Genomic DNA, 24,727 nt, shown 5'->3' on the forward strand with positions numbered 1-24,727 from the left:
CTTGGTCCTTTCATAAGTAATCGTCAGAATTACACAAGATGATGCATGTAAAGTACTTAAAGTAGCAAATGGTCGTGGGTTTCCCTCAGTCCCCTGTAGCACCTAACAACAGCCGTGGCAGTTTCCCGGTTCCCGGCCCCCCTCTATCTGTGCCCCACCTCCGTGGGTGCCCTTTCAACTGAGGTTTGATTTGGTTGCTAAGCTGCTGGCCGGGGGCCTGCTTGGTGCCTCTGGGAGATTGGGTTTCCCGGGGCAACATGGGTGCTTGCAAAGCAGCTGTGGGCATCCGAGTTGGCGTGGACAGAGGCCGGAGGGAGCCGCAGCTGCCCCCGTCAGTAGAGCCCGCCGCCCCCCCCCCCCGCCCCGGAGGGAGGGAGGCGCAGGGGCGTGGTGCAGACTGGAGGCCCCGGCCGGCCGCATGCAGGTCTCACACAGGATGTCGGGGAAGTGGGGCGGCTTCTCGGCAGAGCGGGCTGTGGGGAGCGCGAGCGGAGGGCTGAGGGCGGCCTGGGGCTCACCCTGTGTGTGCTTCTGGGGGTCCCAGGGGGAAGAAGGCCCCAGATGGCCCGAGTCCCGCTGCTGGGGGCCACTTCTTCCAGCAGATCAGTGGGACTTCCCAAGCCATTGAGGGACCTTCTGGGGACCCGGCCCGTCACACACCTCCAGGACAGACGGGTGGCTCAGCTTGTCCAAGCCTCGGTCTCATGGGACCAGTGAGTCCAGGCCCCCCGAACAGTCCAGTGAGGGGCAAGCACTTGGCCTGGGGAGCCCCTTCTTCCTTCCTGGGGCAGAGAGAAGTCTGCCGCTTCTAGAGGGGGCCCAGACCAGCCCACCCCATGCAGGCGCTCCCTCTTGGCCTCTGCTGGTCTCTGTACTGAGCTCCTGAGATGCAGGGGTGAGGCAGGGCCCCTGCGTGGTGTCGCAGCTGCAGGGTCTGGGCCAGGACGGGGGAAGGGAGACAGGGTGCGAATTTGCTGGCCTGTTGCCGAGGACAGCTCTCCCGTTTTTTCCGTGGTGGGCGTCGGGGCGTGGGGAGACCGAGTCCCACTCGCCGGCAGCGACGTCGGATGACTGGGGCAGCGAGAAGGGAAGGAAACCGCCGGGTGAGCTGGCCACAGGGCAGACTGGGTGGAAAATGAGTAAGAATCAGCCACGGGTCAGCAAGCCTCATGCAGCCCGGCCCTGAGCCCCGCGTGCCCGCCCCCAAAGGCACAGCGCAGGGCCGAGCGGGCAGGGCGGCTCAGGGTTTGGTCTGGTCAGGGACAGGGGGCGAGCGGGGCAGGCAGTCTGGAGCAGTTCGGGGATGGAAAAGGTGGTTCCTAGGAAGCCCCCGCCTCAGGGGTCGTGCTCTAGCCAGGTGGGTTCCCCTGTGCAGGAAGCCAGGACCCTCGGAGCTCCTTACGCGCCAGTGACCTTGCCTCAGGCCCTTTGCGTCAACTTGAGGGGCTCCTCCGCTTGGGGGGGGCTCCTGCACTTGTGTCTTCTCCCACACCCCTGGAGGCGGAAGCGGCACTGAAGTGGACAGCGCCCGCCAGTCTGCCAGACCCCGCCCGGGCCCCCCCGTAGGCCTTCACGGCAGTCCACTGGTCGGAGCCTGCGTGCGCACTAGGGAGGTCCCCCTACCCCAGGGCCCGGGGGCCCAGGGTCACACAGACGGGTCCTCCTGCCCGTGTGCTCCCTGCCTGTGTGCCCACTTGGGGTCCGTGTCCAGGTTTTCTCGGGCGGCTGGAGAGGAAGCCAGCCCCTAGGAGAGCCGGAGTGACCCGCCGCCCCCCCAGCAGGGCCCGTGCCTTCCGTGAGCTGAGGGCCACCCTCACCCCTGCCCACTGCCTGGGCTGCACCTGTTCAGTCCTCTTCTCGGTCCCGCCTGCGAGGCAGACAGACCAAGGGAAGAAAAATCAGCGCCGAGCCCACGGCCCCTCCGGTGGGCTGTCTGCTTAGGTCTGTGAATATTTTAACTAGATTCCCTCCGATTCCTGACGCAGTGCCCACGGGTGTCCGCGTCTTCCGTCTGCAGCCCTTCCAGCACCCGCCGGCCCCCCGTGGCGCTGAGCACCCCCCGCCCCGCCCCCTGTTGTCGGCCACTTAGGTGGTTCTGATGTTCCCCAGTAGCGTAGTGGCCAGCCCAGCCAGACCGAGGAGGACGCCCTCGGAGCTGCATGGGTGCCCCGTCCACGGCGGCGTGGGCAGAGGCTCGGTCAAGGGCTCGGGTGAGAGTGGTCGGCACGGGTTCGGAGGGCTAGGGAGGACGTTTTGGGAGGCGATTTTTGACGTGCTGCTTGAAGGACAAGCATTTCAGACTGAAGCATGGAGACCACCGTGGATGGGGGCTGGGGCGGGGGCTGAGCAGATGGACTGGCTGACACAGGCCAGACCCGGGGACGTGGCGGGGGAGGGGCGAGGGCAGACCCCCTCAGGCCCCTGGCCAGCACGGCCGGCGGGGGAGGGGGGGCTCCCAGTGGAGTCACACTGAAGCTCTGCGGTGGCCCCCCCACTAGGGCCCCCTCCCCGGCCCACCTCCTCTCCCTCCGTGCTGCCTGCCCTGGGCCCCCGCGTGGTCTCCATCCCCCCGGGAACAGGCTCGCTGGTTCCTCCGGCTGCCCGACACGCCCTGCCCCTGAGTCGCACGCCGCTGACCACTTCCTATTATTCAGGTCTGGGTGGGGGCTCTGCCTCCTCCGTTCACGCAGCGCACGTGGGCTCTGCAGCGAGGGAGGGGCCCGAGTCCCCGAGTAGGAGTACCAAAGCGAGTCCTCGGAGGGTTGAAGGGGTCCCAGACGAGAGCAGTCCGTAAACCAGGCCGCTGGCCCGCCGGGTGCTGGGGAGGAGAGCGAACAAAGCTGGGGAGCAGGGGAGAGAATGTCGGGGGAGGGACTTGTGCGTGGAGACGAGGGCGGGGGGCATCCCAGGCAGAAGGCAGGGCCAGTGCGTGGGCCCGGGTGCAGAATGGCCACCGCGCCCTCCTGACCACAGAGCCCTGGTCACTCTCCCTCAGCATCTGCCTTGATTCTCTCGCTGGCCTGATCTCGATGTGAAACCGTCCCGCTGACTAATTCGTGTACCTGTGAGTCATCCCCCGCTCCCCGCGAGGCTGTACGCTTGGGGACCCACGGGATCCTGCCTGTCACTGTTGGATCCCTAGTCCCGCGACAGTGCCGGGCACTCGGCATTTGTCGTCGCCCCGCTTCTCCCAGCGGGCCTGTGTGCGCCCCCCCCCCCTTTACAGACAAGCTCGCTGGGCCTTAAGGAGCTACCCTGGGGGGCCGCCCAGCTTGGAGGAGCTGAGCTGTGGGGGCGGGGGGGTCCTGGCTGCTGGTACCAAGCCCCGGGCTCTTTCTCTTACGCCCCCCACCCTCCCCAGGGGCGGACTGAGTAGGTAGGAGCCGTACCACACCGGGAATCTCCAGCCCGGGTTCCTGAAGCTTCTCTGCAGAGAACCTGTTGTCTGGGGTGAGTGGAGCCCAGGGTCTGCCGGGAGGTGAGAGGGTCCAGCCAGGCCCAGGCCTGTCCCCCTTCAGGAAGAGGTGGCACTTTTGTGTGCCTTCACCTGGGCAGGTAGTTCTGTGCCGGGCGCTGCACCGAGGGGCTAGCTGGAGTGCGGAGCAGATGCTGTAGCGGGTCCCCCCCCCACCCCACCCCCCGGTCCTGGCTGCGTCTCCCGGCCCTGGCCCCGGCTCCTGCCTGACCTCCTCGATGTCCGCCAAGCCAGGGCATTCCACTCACCCTCCAGGGAGGCCGGTGTGAGGTGAAGGAACACGGGTCTGGGTTCTGGCCCGGGTTCCGGTGTGCCTGGCTCACCGTGCGCAGAGCGCCAAGGAGAGGGGCGCTCCGACACGTACCGACAGACGGCAACACGCCGCCTCGCTGCCCTGGCCTGGGCGGTGGGGTTTAGGGTTTCCCTCCCCAAGGTTGTTTGCTTTTTTTTTTTTGACAGGGAGCACAGATTCCTTGAGCAAGATGTTTGAAAAAAAATAGTAAAAATAACGCGCAAGGGTCTGGTGTAGTGCCTGGCGGGCAGCAGGTGCTCGGAGGGGCATTTGGGGGGATGGAGCGTCCACCCATCCCTCCTGCATGGGGCCTCCTCCCCAGCACCGCCCCCCCACCTCGAGTCTCCACATCCTGTCTCCCTCCTTCCTACCTGCACCTCCTGCCCCTGAGACCGTGCCACAGCATCCTTGAGCCTGTGTGTCCTTGGCACAGACGGCCCGGCGCCCTGTGGTCCCCACCCCATAGCCTGCGTGGGCGCTGCGTGGCAAAGCCCAGGTCAGCTTCTCCCTGGAGTCTGCAGACCCCTCTCCTCCTCTGGGGCCCCACTCCTGGCTTCCTGTGACTTCTGACCCACAGGCCTAGGCCTGGGGGAGAGTGACCACCCCCAGGACCTGGAGGGGCCCGTTTATGAGCTTGCGGGCCCTCCTCCGAGGCTGGGCCCTCCCCCGAGGCTGGAATGCCGGGCCCCAGCTCAGCTGTTTGTCCGGGAGGCTGATGGCACTGCAGGCCCAGGGGTCCGTTTCACGCCCAGGTCGGTCCAGGAGCCTTGGGGGCTGCCCGTGCGTGTTTCCCGAACCCGCGTCAGGGCCTCGGGTCAGTCGGGTGGGCGCCTGGGAGCTTCCCGGCTGCCTGCCGTTCCGAGGAGAAGTGGGGCTCCCCGCTCTGCTGCGGCTCCCCCAAAATGTGAAGGCACAAACCTCCCATACCCACCCCTCCCCCCTCCTGCAAGTGGTGGCCTCTTGGGTGTCCCCAGATGGTGATGGTGCTCTGGGGGCTGGCCTCTGTCTGCTCCCCGTTGGGGTGTCATTTGGAATGCCCCCGATGGGTGTCCCTGCCGAGCCGGGTGACCTCTCCCAGCAGTCGGCCCTCAGTTGCTCTGCCAGAAGACTCCCCCACATTCTGCCCCGCACGATGCCTCAGAGGGACCCCCCCTCCCCCATCTTTGACCACACAGGGTACTTCCACGTACGAAGTTGGTTGGGGTTTTTTGGTCACTAAGGTGCCACAAACTTGAGGACATCCTTCAGTCTCAGCTCAGACACTTTCTGTCCCCACAGGACAGCCCTTCCCCCACGCCGGGCCGGGGGTCCCTGTGACCCCGCCCAGCACTCAGCACTCTGCACGGCCCCCTCCGTGACGCCCGTAGCCCAGAGTGGGCCCCTCCAGGGCAGGGGCCAGCCCCGTCCCTTCCTTTCACAGTGTCTGTGGAGTGGGCGTGAGCTCATGTTTCCAAGGACAGATCTTGGCGCTCTGTGGTCAGTGGGTGGCCGCGCTCCTGGAAGCCGGAAGCTAGAGCACGGTTGATCCTCCCCCCTCCCCCTCCCCCTCCCCTCCCCCCCCTTCCCCCCCAGGACGATCCAGAAATAGTTTCCCCTCGGACGGACTGACGAGGAAGGCGCTCTACAGTGGGCGGACGGTTTGGGAGCCGGTTTCTGATTGGGAGTGTGTTTCTCCCCTCACCAGCCTCCACGTGGGCCCATGGGAAAGGAAGCCGGGGCTGAGGCTGCGGAGGTCCCAGCAGCCTCGGGGGGCGGGCACAGCCGCACCGTGGGTCCCAAGTGTGGGGCGGGATGGGCCAGCGCCCCTGACTGCGTGCCCTCCCACCCAGGCTCCCGGCCGTGGTGGCCGGTGGGAGCATCCCCAGTGGAGTCCTGCAGCGCCTTCCCTGCAGTCAGCAGGCAGAGCCGCCTGCCCGGGACGGGACGCCCGCTCCCTGGAGCTGCCAGGCCCCCGCCCCGCCCCCACCAGGCTCCCGTCTGGGAGCCCAGCTGGTCGGCCCGCCTGCATTCCCACCTCCCAGCTGCTCAGGAGAGAGGCTTGTGAAGTTTCCCTTTCTGTTCAGCTGGAGTTTTATGGTTTTCCAGAAAACAGGTTAACAATTAAGCTAATTAACCTCAGGGCCTCTAGGCCTCCCTGTTCCCTGCAAAGCCCGGGCAATGGCTTCCTCCCCCAGCTTCTCCGCGGGTTTTATAAGGCTGCAGGTGGCCAGAAGCAAGCGTTAGAACACTAACCAGCCCTGGGCCCCCAGGTGGGCAGGGACGGGTCCCAGAGGGAGCACGCCGCGCAGACGGAGCTGGGGAAGCCGAGGGTGGTGGGGCTCGTCTGGCCCGGGGGCGGCCCCCCCGGGTACGGGGCTCGGCCTGGGGGCCGGGGCCGGGCTGTGCGCTGGCCATACCGCAGTGCTCGACAGTGTCTCCTTCCTCCCCAGGGGGCTGCGCACCAAGCAGGATGAGGCGGTTCCTGAGGTCGGGGCATGACCCTGCCCGGGAGAGGCTCAAGCGGGACCTCTTCCAGTTCAACAAGGTAAGGGGGCAGGAGCGGGGGAGACGCGGGCAGGTGCCTGTGGTGGGCAGGTGCCCTCAGCCTCCCCACGGGCCGGGGCCGGGGGCGCCGAGGTGGTGTGTGCCCGGATGAAGGTACCTGCTGCCCCTGCCTGCAATGCCTCATGGGAATCCGACTCTGGAAATAGGGTCTGATTGGAGGGCTTTCCCAGGCAAGGGCCGTGGGTGCCCCGGGGGGCTCCTTGTCTCAAGTTTCCCACGAGCTGTGTCACCTCTGCAAGTCAGTCTGCCCCTTCCAGACTCAGTTTCCCCACCTGCGAAATGGGGACCAAAAAAATCTGCCTTGTCTACCTCCTCACAGGGTTGTGGCGGAGGCTCACGGACAGGAACGGTGAAAGGACGGTGACCCCTGTAGGGTGTCATGTTCTGTGGCGCCAGGCCCCTCGGGGTCATGGCCACAGGCCTTGGCTGTTTCCGTCCTCCTCAAATTGCCCCCAGGCAGAAAACACAGGATCCCCCTCCGCAGGCTGCAGGCCTGGGGAGTGGGGTGAGGCGCCTGGGGGAGCTGCCAGGGCTGGCATTTGACTACCCCAACCCCCCGCCTGTTCCAGGGCCCCCGAAGCCAGAGTGGCCTGTCACCTGGGCCCCCAGGGAGGGTCCCAGGAGCCCCACTGGGCTTCCCCAAGGGGACTGGCACCTGAGAGGGCCGGAGCTGTAAGTAGGAGGAGCCCGGCTTGGTTTATGAGCTCCTCGGCCACCCAGCAATCTGCGGCCAGCTGGCGGTCATTAGCCTCTCTCCTCTGCTTTGATCTAGGCCCTTGGCCTCCCTGCCCAAGCTTCCCTCCGCCCCAGACCGGGAGACAGGCGCCGGGGACCCCGCCAGCAGGTGGTGACGGTCAGGGGTCCAGACCTGCCTTTGCCGCTCAAAACCGGTGACCCTGTGCTCGTCCCCCGCGTGGGAGCCGGCGGTGCTATGTGCAAGACACAGCGGTCCAGGAACTCTGGCTGCTGTCCCCAAGGCGGCCTCCCAGGGCAGGAGAGCTCCCGGGTGCTCCGGGTGGCCGGGGTCCCGGCGGGCCCTGCCATCCTCCCCTGACTTTCTCAGCCCGAGGGAGGCGCTGCTGTCCTCCGGGCTCTGCTGCGAGGCCCCTGGCCCCGGGCTGCCCTGAAGAGTACCTCCTGCCACCGGCAGAAGGAAGCTGTGGGCGGGGCTTTCGGGTCCTGGGGAAATGGGATGCCCGTGTTGGGAATGGGGCAGCTCAGGATTCTCGGGGGGCCTGCCACTGCCCCCCACCCCCGCCCCGGGGAAACAGCCCATGGTTGCTGGGTGCCGCTGTCAGATCCCCGCACCAGCTGGGGGGTCCGGCGTGACCCCCTGTGTGCCTTCATTACCCCTGGTGACGCCAGGAGCTCACACCCTGAAAAGGTGGCCAATTTCAGGGAAACCGGATGAACAGGCTCAGCGAGGAGGGGCGAACCCCCGCCCCAAGTTCCACCGTTCCGCAGGGTGAGGCCGGGGTGTGGCCTGGCTGGAGGAGTCGTCCCTTCATGCCCCACAACCAGTGGTCCCCACACTTGGCCCCCCACCCCTAGGCCTGGTAAGGAAGGGGGAGGGGAGGCTCCTGGGATGCCTTCCTCCTTTCATTCATTTGCAAGAAGGAGCACCTCCTGTATACATTAGTATAGCCCAGGGCTGGGGTTGTGGGCGCCTCAGATGATAAGGCCTCAGCCTCATGGGAGGGAGGGGGCTGGCGGTCTGAAATTCCACTTGTTGGGAGTGGAGAGGAGGAGGGGAGAGTCTGGTGGGGTGTGGGGGTTGTGTGTCATCTGGGCTGGGATCGGAGGGTGAGGCCAAATCCTGGAAGATTTGGGAACCCAGATGGCCCCACCCACACTAGCTCCTCCCCAGGCTTCCCCCAGGGCTGCCGGGTCGGGGAGGGCTGGGACCCGGGAGTCCGGGCCTGACACAGCAGAGCCAGGGGTGGAGAAGGCCGTGCAGGTGTGTGACACCCAGCTGGTGCCGTTCCGGGGTTGGCCTCGTGCTTGTGACGGCTCACAGGTGGGCGGTGCCCCTGTTCTACAGGCCTGCGGGGTGGGCCTGCGCGTGGTGGGGGGCACCGGCTGGAGACGAGGGGCCCTGGTTCTGTCTGCCAGCCAGCGTGTGGCCACAGGGCGGCGGCTCCCCCCCCCCCACCGAGCCCCAGTGACTTTGCCTGGGAAGCAGTCGTCCGAGGTGTGTGGCGGGTCCTCAGGCCGCCGGGAAGGCAGAGGAGGCGGCTGGCGGGACTGAACGAGGGGACAGAGGGACCCGCTGGGCACCTCAGCAGAGAGGAAGTGACTCGTGTCAGAGGAAAACCCCTTCCTCGAACCCCCCCACTCCCAGGCCTCTCCCTCCCCTGGCGCCACGGCCGGCCGGTCGATCAGGCTGCCTGGGCCCCTCTCGCCCGAACGGGCCGTGTGCTCCCGCCCGGCCGCCCCGTCCACTGCCAGGTTGTTTTGTCTTGGCGTTTTCGTGGCTGGGCCCCTGGTGTCAGGTGACAGCCACACGGGGCAGGCCAGGTTGCCGCCACTGCCAGGAATCTGAGCTGACCACACCCGGCGTGGGGCAGTGCCGCCCAGCCAGCCTGCTGTGCCCCCGATGGCCCTGGGCGGCCCTCTCCTTCCCCACCCCCCAAGGGCTGGGCACTCCTCCGCCCTCCATCTTGGGCGGGCGCCCCTTGCTCAGGGCAGGACGAAGGCCCCCCGAGCTCCCCGACAGACAGACAGACAGACAGACAGCCTCTGCTGTCTCCCTTCTGGGCACCGAAGTGGGGCCCCGGGGCCAGCGTGAGACAGACGGCTCTTTCTCTCGCGCACCGGGCTCGCGTTGCAGTTTGGCGGCTCCTGCAAATCTCTCCTTTCCCAGCTCCCTGTCAAAGGGGCTCTTTGTTCTCTCCTCTCCTGGCGGAGGTCACCTGAGCCGGTAGCAGGTGGGGGCAGGGCCAGGTAGGCCGGAGGCTGAGCCCAGGAGGCAGGGGAGGGTGGCCCCCGTGGCTGCCAGGCATTGGTCGCCCTCCCAGCTTGAGCCTGAGCTGGAGAAGCTGGGGGGTCAGGCTGGGAGGCCCCCAGAGTCCGTGCCTGCTGTCCCCGCCCCAACCTCCGTCCTGGGTAGAGGCATGAACTGGGGGGGCAGGCTGTGTGCCTTGCGAGTTGCACAGCGGGCACCCCTGAGGTGAAATGGAGCCCACCCCCGTGCCCGGGCGGAGCCTTCTTTCTATAAGGGAGGCCATGTACCCTCCCTGCCCCGGGGACTGGGGGCTGTGCCCAAACCCGGGCTGGAGGGAGGTTGCCCACCTCGGGGAACCAGTGCTCCAGGAGGGGAGGGCCTCTCCCTGGGACCTGGGGGTCCCCTGTCACCACACTACTCGCATTTGAACCCAGTCTCTTGGCCCCTGGCCAAGTAGGGTCATTGTGGAATTCCCTCCCTTCGTTCATTCTTGAGGGAGCCTCGGTCCCTCCAGCGCCGTCTGCTTGGAGAAGACCTCCCAGAGGCACAGGGAGTGATGAGAACCTTGGAGAAAAGCCGGGCCTTCCCGAGACTGCCAGGGGGTCTTAAGGTTCCCTGAGTTTGCCCCAAGGACATGGGTCCGCTCCCGTTTCTCAGATGTGCAGTGAGGCTCAGGGAGGCACCTCGGCTGCCCCAAGGCCGGCCCCCTTCTAAGGGGCAGAGGGCGACTCAGAGCTTAGTGAGCCAGACTCAGTCCCTGTCTGTTCTTTTTCAATTGTATTGATTGATTTTTGGAGAGGGGGTGACAAACGTCAATGGGCTGCCTCTCGCCCACACCCTGAGCAGGGGCCGAACCCGCAACTCGGGCACGTGTCCTGACCGGGAATCAGACTGGCTGCCTTTCGCTTTGGGGGACGACGCCCAGCCAGCTGAGCCACACCGGCCAGGGCCTCCGTCCCTGCCTGCCTCAGCCGGTTACGGGGAAAAAGGGAGGGAGGGGCAGCGCGGCGACCCCAGGACCCCGAAGGAGATGAGTGAGTAGGGGTGAGTGAAGGGTGGACCGGACGCTTGTCCCCCTCTGGGCTCCGGAGCAGAGGCTGGCCCGCAGCAGGAGGGACTCGGGTGCGATGTTGGAGGAACTTCCTGCCAGCGAGTTGGTAGGGCGGCGCACGGCCCGAGAGCCTGACCGTGACCTTTGGGCTGTTTTCCCTTTAGCCTGACTTCCCTGCCCCCGGCCGGAGGCGGGGTCATCCAGGGCCACGTCTCGTCCCAACAGGGAATCAGTATGAGCCACGTATGTGATCAGAAATATTCTAGAAGTCACATTGCCCAAGGTTTTTAAACAAGTGGAATTAATTTTGATAGGTTCTGTTTAACCCAATATATCTGAGATATTGTTTCAGCATGTAGTCAGTATAAACGCATGAGACTTTGTGTGTGTGTGTGTGTGTGTGAGAGAGAGAGAGAGAGAGAGTGTGAGAGGGAGAGAGAGAAGTCTTTGGAATCCCAGTTGTATTTTACTCTTACAGCGCATCTCAGTGTGGACATTAAGTTTGCTCTGGAAATACATGATCTGTATTCAGAGTCTGGAAGACTGACGGATGGAAAAGGAGATTTACAGCCCGGTCTGCACAGCCCCAGCCCCTACCTGCTCCTTTGGAACCCAAGAACATACCTAGAAAGTTTTCCACTAGCTGACGTGAATGTCCTTTCTTAGGTTTGAGTGAATAAAAATGGAATAAAGTTAAAAGTTCTGTCCCTGGGTGGCACCAGCCACGTGGCAAGCACTCAGCGCCAGACTGTGGCTGTCGCGCTGGGCAGCTCAGGGGGCGGGCCTCCCGCCGGCCGCCAGGCTCCTACCAGACACCCCCAGAGTGCCCCCGAGTCCCGGAGGCCTTGGCCCAGAGCTGCAGCTGGCGCCGGTTCCGGTTCTGGGGAAACGCTGCCATCCCAGGAGCCTTTCCGGAGCTCGGGCTCCTGACTTCCTGCGGTCCCCGCAACTTGGGGCGGGCTGAGGCCCAGGGGGGGCCCCATTGTGTGCCTTGCCCTCCTCTTCCTGGGGAATGTTTACATTCCAGACACTCGGCTGTCTCCCCAAGGCTCTTCCAGGCGCTGCATTTTTCGCATAGCTGAGCGGGGACCTGGGCAGGCAGGGGGGCTCCTGCCGGGTCACTTCTGCCCTTCCGGCCGGCCGTCCACTCCAGGTGCGGCCATTTTCAGGGTGGACTGTGTTCCTGGGCGAAGAGCCAGGCCTGAGGGGGCCTCCCACACCTGGGTGTCCCCAGACGTCCCCAGAACAGGTGCCTTGGAGCTCTCCTCTCTGGCCTGACCCCCGCATGGGGCCTCTGCCCGTGGCCCACTGGACTGGACATGACAAGCGTGCGGCAGCAGTTGGGTTTGCTGCGTTGCCATGGCAGCCGTCCCCGGGACTGTCCCCTTTCTGCTCCCCTGAGGCCTGACGGGGCAGCCAGGTGCAGACCGAGGAGCTGCCGCCCTGGGGCCGCCTGCTCCTGCAGGGTGGTCTCCGGAGCCGAGGAGAGAAGAAAAACTAAGTCTTCGAAGCAGGTGGCTGGCCACCGCGGGCGGGTTCCTTTGGAGCCGCGGTACAGCCGGGCCCCCTGAGCGACGGGGCGCCTCCACTGTGCCAGCTTCCCGAGGCTGCCCGCACCCCCCGTAGGAGGGCTGGGCCGGTTACCCACAGGATGCACGGTGGGGGAACTGAATCGGAGTTCTTGGAGAGCGAGTGGCCCGCATGGTGGCCAAGGACAGGGTCAGAAATGGGCTGAGGATGGGGCTCAGGTGGGTCTGGAGTCGCCCCCACCCGTGGGTGTCTGGGTAGGAGCCTGACTAGGCCTCAGTTCCTCCTCCCTGCTGGGGACGGCTCTGTGTGTCGGCTTCTCCGTCCGGCACCGGCCCCTCGGCTGCAGGGGCGGAGGGGACGCGTCTGCAGGCCTCGCGGTTCTCATTGCAGACGGTGGAGCATGGCTTCCCGCACCAGCCCAGCGCCCTCGGCTACAGCCCCGCTCTGCGCCTCCTGGCCATCGGCACGCGCTCCGGAGCCGTCAAGCTGTATCCTTTCCGTTCTCCCAGCTGCCACCCAGGGAGGCTCCCGAAGGGGTGGGGGCCTTGGCATCGGTGAGATGCAGCAAGGACCCCCACCCTCCAAAAAAAATGCGAGTGTAGGTGACCCCTCTCATTCCCGGGTGTCCCAGATGCCCTCACAGAAATCAGCCCTGAGCGCAGTCAGGGGAGGCAGGCGGTGGGCCGAGAAGTTCTTTTAAACCTTTTTTCCGGCAAGAGTCAGTGCACTGGCCCCAGGGCCCTTTCCACGCCAGAGGGTGGCCCCGGGGCCCTTTCCACACCGCAGGCAGGGTGGCCCCGGGGGAGGGGGGCAGGGCCAGGGCCAGGGAGCCGCTGTCCCCGAGTCCCACCCACCGTGTACGTCCCTCACACATGCACTGGAGAGCAGAGTGGGCCCCTGGTTGGCGGGGACAGCCCTTCCCCGGCTGAGGCTGGACATTGTCCGGTTGGGTCGTCTTTTATATAAAGCATTGGCTCTGAGCCGTTTCGGGGGCAAGCGCACAGGTCCCGGGACAGGGGACCGCTGCTCGGCCAGGCTGGCCTGAGCTGCCCGTCTCAGCGCAGTTCTGCCTGATCTAACCTGAGCTCCCGAGGGAGCTGGGGTGGGACCTGGGGGCACGGGGAGGTGGAGAGCCACCCTCTGGCGCCTCCAGCAAAACTGTAACTCCCTGGTCCTCTCTGCGAAGCATAGGCGGGGGTGGGGTGTGTGTGTGTGTGTGGCTGTAGCCAGCTGGGCCGGGCTGGGCTGGACTGGGCTGGAGGTGGTGTAAACATGGGGGGCAGGGGCCCAGGTCCCGGTGTGGGCTCAGCCCTCCCCCAGCTGGTTAATCATTGCCAGGCCACGCCATATCCTGGTCAGCAATCCCCTTGCCAAGACTCATGGCCATAGCTGTTGGGGGTGGACCCACAGGGGTGCCCTGTGTCTCCTCACAGATGCCACCAAGCGGTAGCTGTTGGGTCTGTTCCCGCCCAGGTTGCGGGCTGGGGCTGGGGCTGGGGGTAGGGGTGGCGGTGAGCAGCCTGACAGTTGCCAAGGTCTCACCTTCGTACAGAGTCGTTTGTCCCCACCTCCCTGGCTGGGAAGTTCTACCTGGTTGGCTGTCTCCACACTCAGGGGTCAGGGCACTGGCCAAGGCCCTCCGGCCAGGGACGCCCTGTCTCCCCGCCACCCAAGGCCGGGTCCTGCTGTCTGGGGAGAGAGTGAGCCACCTGGTGTTGACACTCCTTGCCATGGGGGCCCAGAGGGCCTGGCACTCCTACGGGGGAGGGGTGGTGTCCTGCCTCCGGGAGCTTTTCCTGAGCCTGCCGCTCCTAGCTACGGCGCCCCCGGGGTGGAGTTCATGGGCCTGCACCGGGAGAACAATGCCGTGGTGCAGGTCTGCTTCCTGCCTGGCCAGGTGAGGCCCCTCTGTGCCCTTCCTCCTCTCGGGGCTTCCGGGAGGGGCACGTGGGGCGGCAGGCGTTTGGTGACCCTGGCTGTGGAGCTTGCTGATGGGAGGACCTGGGACCACCACCCTTTCCCGGCTGTGGCTCTCAGGCTGTGCTAAGACTAGCTAGGGGCCTTTCGGTTTCGGGGCTCTCCGAGGCCGCCCTGATGGGTAAAGGCCCCAGCGAGTGCTGGCCCTCCCTGGTCAACGAGACAGCGTGTGCCCGCCCCCATCCCCTCCCCAGTGCCAGCTGATCACCCTGCTGGACGACAACAGCCTCCATCTGTGGAGCCTGAAGGTCAAAGGTGGGGTGTCGGAGCTGCAGGAAGACGAGAGCTTCACACTGCGGGGCCCTCCAGGGTAAGGACTCAGGCCCCTTGCTCTCCCAGCCAGCCCGACCTGTGCACCCAACCCCAGGGCGATCCCCGTCCTGGGCACGGCCTTCCCTGGGGCCGGAGAGGGCAGCCGGGGGTCGGGGGGCCTGTCCACGGGGACTCGCCTGCCTGGGCGGCAGCCAGCTCACAGGTCGCCGTTCCTGCCCACAGGGCTGCCCCCAGCGCCACGCAGATCACCGTGGTCCTGCCACATTCCTCCTGCAAGATGCTCTACCTGGGCACCGAGAGCGGCAACGTGTTTGCGGTGCAGGTGCCGGGCTTCCGCACGCTGGAGGACCGGGCCATCAGCTCGGACGCCGTGCTGCAGCGGTGAGCCCGCGGCCCCTGCGGCTGCTGCTACTAGGAACCCGTCGCGCAGAGCTGAGCGCGGCCCCCTCCCTTCGGTCCCTGTAAAGTCTCAGGAGCTCACAGCTTCCCTCCTGGGAAGTCTGTGGGGGCAGGAGGAGGGGCTCAGCTCCCCATCCGTCCCCCAAATCGAGACTCGCATCCCATAGTATGTTGGCAGCATGGCACTAAAAAGGGGTCTTGCAGGTGACTCGTCACCTCATTCAGAGGCGAGGAAAATGAGGCTGCAAAAGGGTTGTGTGGCGCCGCCAACTCAGTGTTCCTGGCACTGATGGCGTGTATTTCGAAACCCCAGGGGCTGCGCAGGGGGCCGGGGAGGCGCAGAGCCCCCGGCGTGAGCAGGGGCAGCTCCTGCTAATGTCACGCTTCAGGGTCTGTGCTGGGTTTCCGTCGGCACATGGGCTCCGTGGCCAAGAGCCCGACAGCCCCAACCCTGCAGGTTCCTGCAGACCGTGTGGGAAACTCTGCTCCTTGTGGTGTCTGCTGCAATAGTGAGGGCGTCAGGTCGGGTGGGTCTGAGGGACAGGGAGGAGGCGAGGGGGCTGAGACTCCTGCAAAGGAGTGGCCTGGTGGGGGCGGGGGGGCCTCTGTAGGCTCCTGGCTCCATCCTGCTGCGCGGCTTCCTCCCCCCGCCCCCACATTTTTTAGGGGAAGGGAGGGCGAGAGAGAGGGAGAGAAACATCAATGTGTGGTTGCCTCTTACGCACCCCCTACTGGGGACCGGCCCACAACCCAGGCACGTGGGAATCGAACCGGCGACCCTTTGGTTTGCAGGCCGGCACTCACTCCACTGAGCCACACCAATCTACTGAACCAGGGCGGTTTCCTTTTGATATTATTCCTCCTGATGCTTCTCTGTATTTTCCAAGATCATGTAATTGTTGCATTGCATACTTTTAATTTAGGAAAAATTTATTTTTAAAAGTATAGAAGTGATATATCATAGAACCCTTGGAACATTACAGATAAGGTCAAAGGCCCCTTTGACCTCTCACTCCCAGTTCTGGGGCCGGTGCCAGCAGGGCGTGGTGGACGGTACTGGTGCGTGGGGATGTACGTAAACATACGGGGGTTTGCCCTGACTGCGTAGCTCTGTGGATTGGGCGTCATTCTGCAAACGGGAAGGTTGCCAGTTCGATTCCCATTTGGGGCACATGCCTGGGTTGGGGGCAAGAGGCAACCAAATGGATGTTTCCCTCTTTTTCTCCCTCCCTTCCCTTCTCTCTGGAAATAAGTAAATAAAACCTTTAAACACACACACACACACATACATATATACATACATACATACATGTATACACAGGGGTTTGCTTTGGGACACGGAGATCCCCTCGGGGTCCAGGCTGTTTCCATTCCCTACTCACCATCCTCAGTGTTGGCTCTCGGTCCCCTGCCTGCCCCCTCATGGTCTTCTGTTGGCTGCCACACCTCCAGACATCACATCAGCATTCCCAGCCCAGAGAAGGAGGAGAGGATAGAGCTTTGTTTTGTGGGTCTTAAAAACTTTTTATGCAACACCACCTCCTTACAAAAGTGCACGAAATATGAATGGACCATTTAGTGGATTGTGAAGCGGCCGTCCCCACGCCCACCCCGGGCACAGAAATAGAACTCGCCGGCCTCCCAGGAGCCCCCACCTGCCCTTCCGGGCATTGGCTCCCTCTCTCCGCCCTCCCACCGCACCGACCTTTCTGGAGACCACTCCTTGCCCAGCCGGCACTTACGTCCTGGCGGGCTTATAAGCGCCACCGTCCTGTTCTGTGGGTGGCTTCTCTCCCCTTGGTGGCGTGCTCTAGCGGTCTTTCCGCGCCGGCACACGCAGAGCCCGCCGCCGCCGCCGCCGCCGCCGCGTGGAGTGCCATGGGAGGCCCCTGGGCGCACATCGGCGTGGGCTCACCGCGCTCCCCTCGCCCAGGTTGCCCGAGGAGGCCCGCCAGCGGCGGGTGTTTGAGATGGTGGAGGCCCTGCAGGAACACCCTCGAGACCCCAACCAGGTCCTCATCGGCTACAGCCGGGGCCTCATCGTCGTCTGGGACCTGCGGGGCAGCCGCGTGCTCTGCCATTTCCTCAGCAGCCAGGTAGGCGGCGCCCGGGACGGTGGCGGGCGCCAGGGGGGCTTTCCCAGACCCCACCGGCACACACACGGCCCTGAGCCAAGGTGTACGGGGGCGGGTGATGGGGCCGTGGCCCTGATCCCGGCCTGCGGTCTCGCCCTCTCCTCCCCGAAGCAACTGGACAGCGTCTGCTGGCAGCGGGACGGCCGCCTGATCGTCAGCTGCCATTCCGACGGCAGCTACTGCCAGTGGGCCGTGTCCGCCGACACCCAGCCGCTGGAGCCCGTGCGCAGCTGCGTGCCTTACGGTCAGTGTTCCGCCCCCGCCTCCGCCTCCGCCGGTGGGCCTGGTCCTGCTGCAGCGTCCCCCAGGGCTGCGGTTCACTGTGCGAGACCGCGTCCTCAGGGTCCCCAGTCCGTCTTCTCCACATTCAGGTGTAGGCGCCCAACTCACAGGAGACAAACCTGGGCCCAGGGAGGTGACAGCTTTGTGACACCCACTGCGGCTTCCTCAGGGCAAGACTCCCGATGGGAGCACAGGCCTGCCGGGTGCGCGTGGGGTGAGGAATCTGCTCGCGCAGACCCACGTGCCTCTGGGGTGGGAAGACCCATTCCCGCTCCTTCCCCTTCTTGCAGGTCCCTTCCCATGCAAAGCTATCACCAAGATCTTCTGGCTGACCACCAAGCAGGGGTAGGTACCGTGCTCTGCGCTTAGCCCTTTCCGGTGTCTTCCTGGAGCCAGGCTGGGGGGCCTCTCGGGTCTCTGTGGGGCCGGGGGTGTAGAACCGTGCCTTAGGGTCCCAGGTTGGGGTCTCCACCCCCCCACCCCGCCCCGGAGAGATGCTTCGGATCAGCGGCTGTCGGACTGTGTTCGCAGCAGGCCGGTTTCTTCTAACAGAGTCATGTGGGGGGACCCGACGCATAAGCAGAAGGGGGGGCAGCTCTGGTTAAAGCACAGTGGCTGAGACGCCGCACCCACGGTTTGCGGGCCACCACCTCCACCCGAGCCCGCCTGGGCTGTGGCAGTCAGGAGGAGGTGGGGGGGTCCGCCCCAGCCCCTGCCGGGGACCTGGCGTGGTCACCCCCCCTGAGACCAGGTCCTGTCGGGAGCCCCAGCCCAGCCCCCTGCCCTCTGTGCCTGCAGGCTGCCCTTCACCATCTTCCAGGGCGGCATGCCCCGGGCCAGCTACGGGGACCGCCACTGCGTCTCGGTGGTCCACAATGGCCAGCAGATAGCCTTCGACTTCACTTCGCGGGTCATCGACTTCACCGTCCTCTACGAAGTGGACCCTGCAGCGGGTAGGCGCGCTCCGGGAGCGGTGCGGAGGGCTGGCCCCTGGCAGGTGCGGGGATGGCGGCCTGTCCGTGAATCAGCAGGAGGGGCCCACGTGGACGCTCCCAAACCAGCCGCTCCCCGAGTCCCCGCTGCTCCCCTTCTTGGTGCCCCGAGGCAAGCAGCCGCAGTCCGTCCCTCCCTCCCCACCTCATCCGGCCCCTGGCCGCGCCCCCTGCCTGCCCCACACTCTCTCCGCCCTTCCCTGGCTCAGATGGGGCTGGGTCCAAAGAGGGCAGACCAGTACTGTTGGGGTTACCAGCCGCCCAGCTAAGAAAAGGGGGCCCTGGTGTGTAGACAGGGAGAGGACCGTGTGGGCCGGGGCAGGGGGTGCGGTCTGGCCAGCTCCGAGCCAGCTCCCTGAGCCCAGGCGGGACGGCAAAGCCCGGCGCCGGCCTTGCCGGGAGGGCTGGTGGCAGCGCCTGCAGAGGAGCCTGGTCCGGTAGGGGGTCAGCTGCCGCTTTTTCACAGATTCGCTTTGTCCGGTTGAGGAAGTTCCCCTCTATTGCTAGTTTCCTTAGAGTTTGTATCACAAACGGGCTTGGGGTTTTATCAAATATTTGTACACAATCACGCGGCTTTTATCTTGTAGCCTGTTGATGGGTTGCATTAACTGGTTCTCAAACGCCGAAGCCGTCTTGCACACCTGGGGCGAATCCCACCTGGGCGCGGCTTAGATTTCTTTTTATGCGCCGTGGGACTTGGGGCTTGTTTCTGAGATGCAGACTTTCTGGCTCCAACCCTAGAGTGTCCGAATGCACGGGGCTGGGCCAGGGCTGACTGCTTCCTGCCGGCTCCCGCAGCCCCTGACCCTTGGCCTGTCCCCGCAGCCTTCGATGACCCCTGTGCCCTGGTGGTGCTGGCCGAGGAGGAGCTGGTGGTGATCGACCTGCAGACGGCGGGTTGGCCGCAAGTGCAGCCCCCCTACCTGGCCTCCCTGCACTGCTCTGCCATCACCTGCTCCCACCACGTCTCCAACATCCCCCTGAAGCTGTGGGAGCGGATCATCGCCGCCGGCAGCTGTCAGAACACACACTTCTCGCCCATGGTAGGCCCGGCCCCCGCCCCGGCCCTGACCCCGGCCCGGAACCGAGCTCTCCCACCCACTTCTCCGTCTCCTTCTCCAGGAGTGGCCCATTGATGGTGGCACCAGCCTGGCCCCCACCCCGCCCCAGAGAGACCTGCTGCTCACAGGGTAGGCGATCGAGGGAGCGCACCTGCTGTGCAGCAGGGCGTACGGGGGTGGGCAGAGCCCAGAGGGGTGCGTGCCAAGCCCTGGCCCCCCGGCCCGGCGTCCTGCTCACGGCCACAGGCGGGCTCTGCCCACAGGCACGAGGACGGCACGGTGCGGTTCTGGGACGCCTCGGGCGTCTGCCTGCGGCTGCTCTACAAGCTCAGCACGGTGCATGTGTTCTTCACCGACTCGGACCCCAGCGAGCACCTCAGCGCCCAGGGCGAGGACGAGTGGCCCCCGCTCCGCAAGGTGAGGAGGCCCGGAGGAGCCTGGCGACCAGGAGGCTGGGGGAAGGCTGGGGCCCGTGCTCGTGGCCACTCCCGGGCCTCCTCTCTCTCGTCAGGTGGGCTCCTTCGACCCCTACAGTGACGACCCCCGGCTGGGCATCCAGAAGATCTTCCTCTGCAAATACAGCGGCTACCTGGCTGTGGCCGGCACGGCGGGGCAGGTAGCAGGCTGGGCCGGGGGCGGGAGCAGGGAGAGGAGGGACTGTGTTGTGTCTGCGCCCACGAGCTTCCTCCCCGGGACGGGGGTCGGCAGGGACGGGGGTCATCAGGGACGGGGACCAGCCCCCGAGCGCCAGTGCCCCTGGGGGGTCCCTGAGGTCCGGGTGCCCCTGGTGCCGGGGTCGGCTCAGCCCGCCTGCCGCCCGCCCAGGTGCTGGTGCTGGAGCTGAACGACGAGGCGGCGGAGCACGCGGTGGAGCAGGCGGAGGCCGACCTGCTGCAGGAGCAGGAGGGCTACCGCTGGAAGGGCCACGAGCGCCTGTGCGCCCGCCCGGGCCCCGTGCGCTTCGAGCCGGGCTTCCAGCCCTTCGTCCTGGTGCAGTGCCAGCCGCCGGCCGTGGTCACGTCCCTGGCGCTGCACTCCGAGTGGCGGCTCGTGGCCTTCGGCACCAGCCACGGCTTCGGCCTCTTCGACCACCAGCAGCGGCGGCAGGTCTTCGTCAAGTGAGCGGCCGGCCCGGGCGACGGGGGCCTGGGCATCTGACCGGAGTCCGGCTGGGGGCGACCCTCGCGTCCTGGCGGCGCCAACGCCCTAGCCCCAGCCCTGATGTCTCCCCGCAGGTGCACGCTGCACCCCAGCGACCAGCTAGCCTTAGAGGGCCCCCTGTCCCGCGTGAAGTCCCTGAAGAAGTCCCTGCGCCAGTCCTTCCGCCGGATACGCCGCAGCCGGGTGTCCAGCCGGAAGCGTCGGCCAGCGGGGCCCACGGGAGAGGTAAGGCCTCCCAGGGAGAGCTGGGAGCAGCCCTCACGGAGCCAGAGCCAGTCGACCCCTCCCCTTCCCCTTCCCCCCGCCCTTCCTCGGCGGCGAGCACAGGCTCTGGCACAGCGAGTGGGTTTACGCCCCACCCCGTGGCCTCAGCTGGGTCGCCCGGCGTCTCTGTGCCTCCGCGTCCCCGGCCGTAACGGGCAGTAGTTGTAGCACCTCAGCGCCGAGTCCTCAGGCAGTGCGACCGGGCGGGGGGTGGCGTGGGCAGCGACCGGTCTCCCCCTGGAAGGATCGGTGTTGGGCTACAGATTCCCCCAGGGAGGGGGGCCCAGAGCCCCCCGCTCAGGCCAGCCCGTCCCCCCGCAGACGCAGGAAGGGGGCGCCCGGGCGGAGCGGGCGGGCCTGCAGAACATGGAGCTGGCGCCCGTGCAGCGCAAGATTGAGGCCCGCACGGCGGAGGACTCCTTCACGGGCTTCGTGCGGACCCTCTACTTCGCCGACACCTACCTGAGGGACAGTGAGTGGCCGGCCTGGGGTGGGAGGGGCCCGGGGAGTGCCCCCTGGCAGGAGGGCAGGCCAGTGGGACACTGAGAGGGGTTTCCCCTTGTGAGGCGCAGGGTGGGGGGGCACCAGGACCTGCCTCTACCCCTGCCCTGCCCAGGCCTCCAGATCAGTTCGTCCTGGCTTCCTGCGCAGGCTCTGCCCCCTCTAGGAGGCGGACCGGGACGCGGCACCTAGCCTTCCTGGGTCTCAGCCTCTCCCCCTGTGGATGGGGGAAGGGCTGTGAGGGCCGAGGCGCCGTGGGCCTCTAGGAACTCCCTGGCTGTTTCTCCCTTCTGCCCTCTTGCCGGGGCAGGGCGGGCTGTGGGCTGTCCGCCCCTGTGTTTATGGCAAGGGTCGAGCTGGCCTGGGTTCAGGACCGTCAGTGCTTGGGGCCCGTGGGTGTCAGGGAGCCTTCCCAGCCTTCTCCCCACCTCCTCCCCGCCTGCACCCCGGAGGCCGGCAGAGCCCGCGGCAGCTCCGTTTCACAGGGGCGGGAACCGGGGCTCACGGGGTTTGCTGGCTTGACCTTGGAGTCACACAGGCAGTGAGTGGCAAGGCCAGGACATAAGCGCAGGTCACCCGGCTCCAGCTGACCTCCAGACCCAGGGTTAGATAGATACACACCTGTGCCTCCTGGCAGGCTCCCGTCACTGCCCCTCGCTGTGGGCCGGCACCAATGGGGGCACCGTCTACGCCTTCGCCCTGCGCGTGCCCCCCGCCGAGCGGAGAGCGGACGAACCCGTGCGGGCGGAGCAGGGTGAGTGCTGAGCAGGGGCGGGGGTGGGGCAGAGGGTGCTTGTCCGCCTTGGTTGGGGGCAAGGCGGCATCCCCGGCCTCACCCTGCACCCGCCCCCCGGCCCCCGCCCCCCGGCCCCCGGCCCCCGGCCCCCGGCCCCCGGCCCCCGGCCCCATCGTCTGCTCCCTTCCCCGCAGCCAAGGAGATCCAGCTGATGCACCGGGCGCCCGTGGTGGGCATCCTGGTGCTGGACGGGCGCAGCGTGCCCCTTCCCGAGCCCCTGGAAGTGGCACACGACCTGTCCAAGAGCCCGGACATGCAGGGGGGCCACCAGCTGCTCGTCGTGTCGGAGGAGCAGTTCAAGGTGTGACGCGGGGGGGGCGGGGGGGTCCCCGGGACACCCAGGGGCTCGCACCTGGGGCGCGAACGACAGGAGCTGGGACTCGCTGGCAGGCACACACATGCAGCTGGCATGTGAGGGGCCGCAGAGGCGCAGGAAGGGAGGGGGTCCGGGTGTGCAGGCCCCAGACCCCCAGCTCCGAGGCGGGACCGCCGAAGCGGGACCCACCTGTGGGAGGGACGGAAAGCGCAGACCTGGGAGAAGGCGGCCCCGGCAGCCTGTGGTCCAAGCTCAGTGACCGCAGGTCCTGGCGCCGCGGGAGTGCCGGGGCCGCGCAGGCGTTGCCGGGAAGCCGGGTGGCAGCTGGCGGGCAGGGCAGAGGGGCAAGTCCTTGCCCGCGCACCGGGGTCTGGCCGTGGGTGTGACCGCCGCCCCGCGCGCCCCAGGTCTTCACGCTGCCCAAGGTGAGTGCCAAGCTGAAGCTGAAGCTGACCGCCCTGGAGGGCTCGCGGGTGCGGCGGGTCAGCGCGGCCCACTTCGGCAGCTGCCGCGCCGAGGACCACGGGGAGCACCACCTGGCTGTCCTCACCAACCTGGGCGACATCCAGGTGGTGTCCCTGCCCCTGCTCAAGCCCCAGGTGCGTTACAGCTGCATCCGCCGGGAGGACGTCAGCGGCATCGCCTCCTGCGTCTTCACCAGACACGGCCAAGGTGCGCAGGTGGTGGCTGGGTACAGGGCTCCCGCTGAGCCGCAGGGGCTGCTGGGAAGGGCCGCCCGGGGTGTTGCGGCCGAGGCCGGGCCCTTCGGGCCGGGAACTCCGAGGGAGGCTCTGGCCCCCACCCCCTCAGCGGAAGCCGCAGGCCCCAGGAGACCAGGCGGGCCTCACCCATGAGGTTTCCCCACTGCCCAGGTTTCTACCTGATCTCACCCTCGGAGTTTGAGCGCTTCTCTCTGTCCACCAAGTGGCTGGTGGAGCCCCGGTGTCTGGTGGACTCAGCAGAAACCAAGAACCACAGCCATCCCCGCAACGGGTCAGGCCCCGAGAAGGGCTGGGGCCGAGCCAGGTGGGTGAAAGGGCAGCCGGCCTTTGCCCCAGCCCCTCCCTCCCCCGCACCCCCTCCCCCCTGAGCTCAGCCCACCCTCCTGGCTCTGGCTCTTTGCCCCACCTCGTGTGCCCCTTCCCCCGCTATGAGGTGCCACCCGGGACGGGGCTTGGCTTGCCTCCCGGGGGCCCCCTGCTCGAGGAGGCCAGGGCAGCTGACCTCATTCTCCATGGGGCCAGGGCTTTCAGACGGAGCGGAGAGCCCAGTGGCCCTGGCCTCTCACTCTCCGCCCTCCCCCCCGCAGGAACTCAGGGAGCCAGAGTGACGGAGAGGGTAAGGCAGGCCTCGCGGGGGCCAGGGGAGGGGTGGGGGATGAAAGGGGGTGGGGGGGCGGGGGCAGCAGCACTGTGAGAGCACCTGAGCCAGCGGGCCCAGACTCGGGGAGGGAAGGAGGAGAGGGGACCCCAGGTGAGCAGGTGGCGGGCGGCGCTCACGTGGGGGCAGAGGCAGCACCCCGGCCCCCCTGCGGAGGAGCGGAGAGGAGGGCCCAGGGCTCTGCTGACCCGCCTCCGCCTTCCAGAGAGGAGCCCCGGCACTGTGATGGAGCACGCCCTGCTCAACGACGAGCGTGAGTCCGAGAGGGAGCGGGGAGCTGGCGGGAGGGGTGCTCCGGGGGAGGTTCGGAAGGCAGGGTGGGGTCACCCCCCCCAGCACCCCATCGGTGAAAGGGGCGAGGCTTGTGTCGGGCGCAGCCGCTGCCGGCCTCACCGGGCCTCTGCCCCCAGGGGTCCTGAAGGAGATCCAGAGCACGCTGGAGGGGGACCGCCGGTGAGTGACCTTCTGCCCAGGCCACGTTCTCGGGGCGGGGGGCGGGGGGGCCCAGGGTGCTGGGGAGCTCTGAGAAGGGGGCCCGGTGCCGCGCCGCCCTGAGTCCCCGTGGAGGGTGACTGCCTGCCTGTGCCCGTGCAGGAGCTGTGGCGATTGGCGTTCTCAGCAAGTGGCCGTGAGGTACAGCCTCAGCAATGGGGGAGGTAGGAACCCTGAGCATGCTTCGGGGTGGGGGGCGGCTGGGAGGGCAAGCTCCTGGGGAGGGAGAGGAGGAAGAACCCCCATCCCCTCCCCCAAGCCCCTAACACCAAGGGCCCCTCCCAGCCCTGACACACGCCCCGGTTGTCCCGGGAAACCGCGCGTCCGGGCTCAGCGTGCGTGACTGAGGCCTCCTCCTGCCCAGGACGCGCCTGAGCTGCTGTCGCTCTCCCTCCTTCCGCAGTGGAGTGAGCGGGCCGCGGGTCCAGGCCGCGCGGTGAACACACACTACTGAGGGCCCCTGCTCGGGCCGCGGGGCCGCCGGGAGAGGCCCGGGCGCCGGGCCGGGCCGCGGGCTGGGGCCCCCTCAGCTCCCTCTCTGCTGCTGCTCCCGGCCCCGGGGCCGCCCCTCCCCCGGCCTGGTCCGTCTCCGTCGTTTTGTCAATGTTGCACAGTTTTTATCATTGTCCCCCACCCCCGCTTTTTGTAGTGGGCTGGGTTTTAAATTATAAATTTTAACTGCCTCTGGGTGAAAGAGTTTTTAATAAACACCTGATTACCTCTTCGCTGGTCCAAGGGCTTTAATTTTTTAATTGTGCAGAAATTTTCCATGTTAAGTGGACACAGTCATTAGCGGGTTCCTGGCCTCCGCCGTGGGGTTCGTGCCCTGGACCGGGCCGGGGCCCCCCCGAGGAGCTGGAGC

General features: G+C 66.6%; 1 protein-coding gene across 6 annotated transcripts in view; it reads left to right on the forward strand.

Annotated features, from left to right (window-relative positions):
• Positions 1–24,590, forward strand: part of LLGL2 (LLGL scribble cell polarity complex component 2) — a 29,015-nt gene extending 4,425 nt beyond the window's left edge. Inside the window, exons 2-28 of one of the 6 annotated variants that reach the window (XM_045836657.1) lie at positions 2,996–3,064; positions 3,362–3,450; positions 6,197–6,291; positions 12,227–12,324; positions 13,652–13,733; positions 14,008–14,123; positions 14,309–14,467; positions 16,419–16,581; positions 16,732–16,864; positions 17,193–17,247; positions 17,701–17,855; positions 18,720–18,937; positions 19,017–19,084; positions 19,219–19,372; positions 19,467–19,571; positions 19,781–20,073; positions 20,191–20,341; positions 20,702–20,852; positions 21,519–21,635; positions 21,812–21,978; positions 22,401–22,665; positions 22,866–23,019; positions 23,303–23,331; positions 23,579–23,626; positions 23,784–23,826; positions 23,968–24,006; positions 24,269–24,590. In XM_045836657.1, the coding sequence (XP_045692613.1) occupies positions 6,217–6,291; positions 12,227–12,324; positions 13,652–13,733; positions 14,008–14,123; positions 14,309–14,467; positions 16,419–16,581; positions 16,732–16,864; positions 17,193–17,247; positions 17,701–17,855; positions 18,720–18,937; positions 19,017–19,084; positions 19,219–19,372; positions 19,467–19,571; positions 19,781–20,073; positions 20,191–20,341; positions 20,702–20,852; positions 21,519–21,635; positions 21,812–21,978; positions 22,401–22,665; positions 22,866–23,019; positions 23,303–23,331; positions 23,579–23,626; positions 23,784–23,826; positions 23,968–24,006; positions 24,269–24,305 (3,075 nt within the window). In that variant the 5' untranslated portion in view covers positions 2,996–3,064; positions 3,362–3,450; positions 6,197–6,216 and the 3' untranslated portion in view covers positions 24,306–24,590. Of the gene's footprint in view, positions 1–2,995; positions 3,065–3,361; positions 3,451–5,924; positions 6,017–6,196; positions 6,292–12,226; positions 12,325–13,651; positions 13,734–14,007; positions 14,124–14,308; positions 14,468–16,418; positions 16,582–16,731; positions 16,865–17,192; positions 17,248–17,700; positions 17,856–18,719; positions 18,938–19,016; positions 19,085–19,218; positions 19,373–19,466; positions 19,572–19,780; positions 20,074–20,190; positions 20,342–20,701; positions 20,853–21,518; positions 21,636–21,811; positions 21,979–22,400; positions 22,666–22,865; positions 23,020–23,302; positions 23,332–23,578; positions 23,627–23,783; positions 23,827–23,967; positions 24,030–24,229 lie in introns of those variants that run through there. The other 5 variants (XM_045836658.1, XM_045836659.1, XM_045836660.1 and 2 more) reach the window with 5 other exon arrangements.
• Positions 24,591–24,727: the final 137 nt, after the last annotated feature.

Source organism: Phyllostomus hastatus, unplaced genomic scaffold, assembly GCF_019186645.2.
Source record: "Phyllostomus hastatus isolate PE091 unplaced genomic scaffold, TTU_PhHast_1.1 phas_contig_210, whole genome shotgun sequence".
NCBI lineage: Eukaryota > Metazoa > Chordata > Mammalia > Chiroptera > Phyllostomidae > Phyllostomus > Phyllostomus hastatus.